The following is a 5717-nucleotide window of genomic DNA, read 5'->3' as shown; positions in this document are numbered from 1 at the left end:
ATCATATTCATCTCCCTCTAGTCCTGCTCTGGTTTTTCTTTGGTCAAATATTTTTTGTTTAAGTGTAAACAACTGTGTTACATAGTTTTCATTCATTCATTCAGAAGAGCGGTCTTTTTAACAGCATTTTGAAGGAAATTTGATCCATTTTTAGGATTTTATGCTCATTTCTCTTCAGGTCATGAAGCAACATTTAACATGGATTAAGGCTTGACTTTAGGTCTRGATTCTTCTCTTTTTGCCTTCTGTTAAATAAAAATAAAAACTTTTCCTGCAGGTTTCTTCCTCTGTGGTTGTTATTTATCTATTTTAAACAAGCACCAGATATTTTTCATGAAAACCTGAACCTGAAACATTAAAAGGTACACTACTTTTTTTCTCATATAGATCATTAATATATCCTTAAATTACATTTTWTGTGAATTCAGCTGATTGTTTACACTGAGCATGGACTCAGGTCAAACAGTTTGACGTAATCCAGATAAACCTTTTTTATATGTTTGACTCCAGACTTTTCAGTGAGTATCTTTATATTATCAAAACGAGGTCAGTTTTAGATTAGAGATCTGAACCAGTTTAAATCAAAACAGAATGATGAAAAACTGAGTTTTAACTTCATCAACCATAGTTTCGTGTCTTCAGGTAAAATAATTACTCAAAAAAACTTATTATTTTAAGCAAATAATACAAAAATCATTCTAATCAGGAAAAAAACTGACAAGTWTTGTTATTGCTGCCACGTTTAAAGCCTTCCTCCAATTTTTCATGATCAGCTGATCATAGCCACTGTCCCGTTTGAATATACGTTATCCAGTTAAAACAAGTTTGTTTGGTTTCAAGTGTATTAGTTTTTAATAAWATAAAACTGGAACATTGAAGGTGTATTGTGACTTTACAACACCTGACAGAATCAGGTGTGGAACAGTCAGGCTTTTTAAAGATGGGATCGTCCAGAAAACAGTTTGTTTTGATCATCACACGTTTTCTGCTCCTGCAAAGTTCAAGTTTTATAAATACTAGTAAACATTAAGCATCATATAGTCCACAGCACAACGCAGAGCTGTTTGCAATCATTCCTTTTTTTTAACAGCACGCTTGTTTACATAGGATGATGACAGCTGCTTGCGTTTCCATCGGATATAAAAGATTTACAGAAAATCATCAAATCTGACTCATTCACGCCATCTGGGGAAAGAAAGAGCGTCTTAAAGGAAGTGATGAAAGCAGTGTGTTTGTGTGTTTGTATTTTTTTTACTGGAGGATTCTTGCATCATGTTGCACTTCAACAGTTTGGCTTAAAGTTCAAATAAAAGAAATAAAACTTTAATGACCAATTTTTTGGGTTTATGCTCTCAGTGTAAAACAGAGAAATTACTGACAGATGGAGAAACACTGTTTTGTCCTTCTTACCTAGTTTCCCTCTGGGATCAATAAAGTATTTTTGAATTGAATTGAATTAAAAACAGATGTTAGCATTGTTACTGTGTTGTTAAGTTTACAACACCTATAAAATAAAGTAAACCTCAACCCTAACCTAAAAACATAAAAGGGACTTAAATCACGTGGCAGAAACATTAAAAATCAAATTAAATCATCACATTTTTTTTTGTTCTTGAATATTCTTCGAGTCTGTTTCATGTTTCAGATCTGTTCAGCTGGTTTTAGAGCAGAAAACAACAGAGGAGCGCTTTCACACAGAAACAGTGGCCCGTCTGTCAGCGCCGGAGGCAACAAGACACACGAGGCCGACAATTAACTGAGAAACTTCCTGTCCCCCCAGCTGAAGTAATGAGAATCAGATGGTCGGCAGTTTTAACAAAAATAAGACGCAGCAGAGTGTTACGTGGCTAAACGCACGGTGTTGATGTTGGTTTTTACAACGCACGATCACACAAATATAAATTCATCTGTAGAGTTCACACCTGCTGCAACTAATTTGTCTTTATTTGTGGGACCTCCTTCTTGTGTTTGTATTCTGTTAACATTAAAACGGTTGTTTTTCTCCCAAACACTTTTAATCCCGTCTCATGGCTCCTTCTCTTTTTCTGTTTTAGTCTTTTTATTTGTCCCAGGAATATTTCCAGAAGGAATCTTTTTGATGTTTAWGTTAATTTTAGCTCTTTCTACAAAGATCATCACGAGGAGGTGGAGCGTCAAGGGTCCGACATGAAGGATCTGAAGCCAATCAGTCGACGCACGGGTCTGTGTGCTCTGTGTCTGAAGGCTGCTTAAAAACAAAAACCATTCCTAAAGATAATAACAATGGCTGCACTGCTCTCAATGAGACTCCCTCTAAATAAGACAAACACATCCACGGTGAAGTAAAAATTAATGCCTGGAAGTTCAGACCATGATTTCTGGATCCACCAGAAAGTCCCAAAAAGTGCACTAACCAAATATAAAGCTCATTTGTGCTTAAACCTTTAAAAAGGAGGGGAAAAAAGTTATTTATTAGCATCTTTGTTAGCATTTTATCTATTTTTTTCCAATTGTCGTTTTTTAAATTTAGTTATATAATAAGAAAAATTAATAATAAATAAAACAAACACCGGATTATTAATTATTTCTCTTTTATTTTGAAACTTAAAAACATAAGAACCAAACTGGGCTAATTTTGATTTATTTTTACTTCTGTTTAGGGTCGTCACGGTTGTTAGCCGACAGGATATATGCTGGGGTAAGGATGGGAATAAAGCTGAAGGCTAGACCGTCCGAATTTACAAAAAAATAAATAAATAAAAGTAGCTTTCTACTTCTTACCTTTTTAAAAATGTAGTGAGTAGAAAGTACAGATAATTTTGTGAAAATGTAAGAAGTAGAAGTAAAAATTAGGCTGAAAAATAATTACTCAAGTAAAGTACAGATCCCCAAAAATTCTACTTAAATATTTGTACTTAGCTACTTTACAACTCTGCTTAAATAAAAATTATTGTGAACATGTAAACATAATTTATTGATTTCAAATTTTGTGCTGCTAGAACCTTCCTGTCTCAAGTTATGACTAAAATTAATCCCCATATTCAAAAAAATATAGGTGCTTCCTGTCCCATTCGATCCAACTACCCCCTGCTGCCCCCCCCCAGCTTCTTCAAACCCCACCATCAATCTGACCAATCACGTCTTGGGCCAAATGTGCCCACAAAGTAAAAGTTCCTACATAGTGCCTGCAGAGACCCCCTGCTGCACGGTGCAGAGCTCCTGGGAAGCCCCTCCCACTGATGAACCCTTGAATTTAAGTCTCTGGAAGAATCACAGATGGACGCAGTTCCTGACAACTGCTCCTCAAAACATCTGTGTTATTTAAACACGCAACAATACGTTTCTGGAAACAAAACAGTTGAAGCAAAACGCCACCGCTGTCATCTTGAGCGGTTCTCTGCACGAACGATCACTCAACACTCGCTACGTCCGCCTGCGAGAAAAAGTTTGGTTTTGTGTCGAGCTGCTCTGCGAACAAAATGACGCAGTTTTCGTCCCGTAACGACGACAGCGAGTTTGGATTTTGCGCCTTCAGATGGAGCGGGTAGGGTCTTTACGCTGAGCCTCACCTGCCAGAGGCTGAAGGAAAATTTCTCCCATCGGATGAATGAAGGAAACGCCGTTCTGACCGTCTGCTGTGATCTCATCCGTCAGCGCTGCATCACCTCCTGAGGAAAAAAAAAAACAGACAATAAAAATATTTAGGAGGTAATATTTATTCATGAAAGACAGCAAAAGCTCTTTTATAAATAGGGTTTAGAAAAAGAAAGACCTCTCTCACTTTTTCTGCTCTTTTAGACAAAGTTGGACTGCAGACTCCATTGTGTGTTACTCCTATTCAGGACTGCTGCTCACATGATGTTTGCAGAAAAAAGGATTTGAACCAAACAATAATGTCTTCTTTGTTGAGTTAATGAATGTAATTACCGTCAGGCTTCATGAGCAAGTAAATAATAAATTAAATGTGACCATGAAAGTAATTTTATTTTTCGTTTTATGAGAACCGTTTTGATTAGTCTGTTCGAATTGTTAAGAGTAATAAAAATAAATCATCATTCAGACCYAGGCAAAGATCAGAAATTCTTTAAAAAAATCGTGTTCTCCCGGAGAGTTGTGTGGAGAATAAAGGATGTAGAAATATGAAYCACTGATTCTTCTCACCCCTGTAGCCTCCTCCGCCGCCCCCAGCCGTGCAGGCACCTCCTCCACCTCCAAAACCTCCAAAGGTCGGCCATCTGAGCTTCGCCAGAGCCAGAGAGCACGAAGACCCCCCCACTGCCCCCTCCACCAGAGACCTGCCGGCGCTCTGATGATCGCTGGGTTTGTCCTTCCATCCACCACCTCCACCTTAAATTAAGGGGATTAGAAAAAAACAAGATAAAACTGAAGCTACTGTGCAAAAACTAAACTARAACTTTAAAAAAGCCTCGACCTAAATCAAATATGTTTTATTTTCTTTATTATGAAGAGCCTTTGTAGGGAAAAGCATCATTGTTGAGAAAACATCCCTTCTGTCGTTAAGTTAACTTTGTAAAGTTCATCGTTTGTCCAGGTCTGCTGACATAAGTCAGTCCCAGCTGTGATGGCTGATTAGGCAGCAGAAGCAATCAGTGAAGTTCTTTTTTTTTTTTTGTCAAGTTAAAAATCAGCTTTCACTCCTTGTATTTAAAGTTTGACTGATCAAAGTCCCAAGAGGCATGATTTTCTATCAAAGGACTTGCAAGTTACAGCAAGGAGGAATTCAGATGAAAGTTCCACTTTATAAAGACGCCAAGGATTTAAATATGTTCACTTTAAATAACAAATACAAAAACTGACAATGTATAAAAATATGGTAGAGGTKGCTTTTGTTATTTGTTGTTTGACTAACGTCAAGCGATATTTATTAAAATACAAGCTCAAATGAATAAATGCTTTTATTCTGAAAGGGTTAAACTGGAAGTATCACAAGTTAGGCAGAGCTATAACTCTGACTGGGGCCAGTTTGCCACAAATGATCCCACTTACCTTTAAATTAAACCAATAGAAAACTAACAACAGGTCATTTGTGTTACCAGTTAGCATTAGCTTCACTAATTTTTAAAATCTGTTTAGCGGTTTAGTCTTAGTGGAGCTAAGACTCTTGTTTAGTTTAGTAAACCTAACGGTTTAGTTAGCTGTACTCATCACTGCTGGTTTATTTCTCACTGGTATGGTTGCCTGACAAAAAGCCTTTTTCTCGTCTCACCGCCCCCGAGACCCCGTCTTTATCCCCAGTCAGAACTTTTGTCTTGCAGGGGTTTGCGTCATGTATTGTGTGATCGACCAGAAATTTGTTTAAAGGGCCAATATTATGTGTTTCTCAGGCATATATTTAAACACTATACCATAATAAATTATGTATGTCACCTTTAGCTGTTATTAAAATGCTGTTTTTAGGTTTAAATAGAAAATAAACTTGTCTTCTCATCATTTCCTCTACTAAACGCCTTGAAATTGACCTCTGTCTCTTTAAGAACCACCTTCCACTTCTGTCCCGCCCATTTCGGTGGGTGGGTGCTGCCATGATGCAGTTTACTTGGCATCTGAAAATTCATTTCCTCAAAGGTAATTTTAATCTGAAAAGAGCTTCACTGAGTGAGAACTAATGTTGAGACCTCAGCAGACAGTTAAGTTTCACTTTCACAGCCTGCAGGAGTCATGGGCGGGGTGTGTGGAGAGTGGGGGGGGATGCGCTCTGCCATGAGGAAGTTCGGCTT

The 5717-nt window shown here is 37.5% G+C and overlaps 1 protein-coding gene across 3 annotated transcripts in view; it reads right to left on the bottom strand.

Moving 5' to 3' along the window:
- ltk (leukocyte receptor tyrosine kinase) overlaps positions 1 to 5717 on the bottom strand; it is a 64604-nt gene that overhangs the window by 12417 nt on the left and 46470 nt on the right. For all 3 annotated transcript variants that reach the window (XM_014014233.1, XM_014014239.1, XM_014014242.1), the window contains 2 exons: positions 4141 to 4326; positions 3549 to 3647 (listed from right to left, as the gene is read on the bottom strand). In XM_014014233.1, the coding sequence (XP_013869687.1) occupies positions 3549 to 3647; positions 4141 to 4326 (285 nt within the window). The remainder of the gene's footprint in view (positions 1 to 3548; positions 3648 to 4140; positions 4327 to 5717) is intronic.

This window comes from Austrofundulus limnaeus, unplaced genomic scaffold (genome assembly GCF_001266775.1).
Source record: "Austrofundulus limnaeus strain Quisiro unplaced genomic scaffold, Austrofundulus_limnaeus-1.0 Scaffold2, whole genome shotgun sequence".
Lineage (NCBI taxonomy): Eukaryota > Metazoa > Chordata > Actinopteri > Cyprinodontiformes > Rivulidae > Austrofundulus > Austrofundulus limnaeus.
The sequence above is the reverse complement of the archived record's forward strand: the minus strand, read 5'-3'. Positions and strand labels throughout refer to the sequence as shown.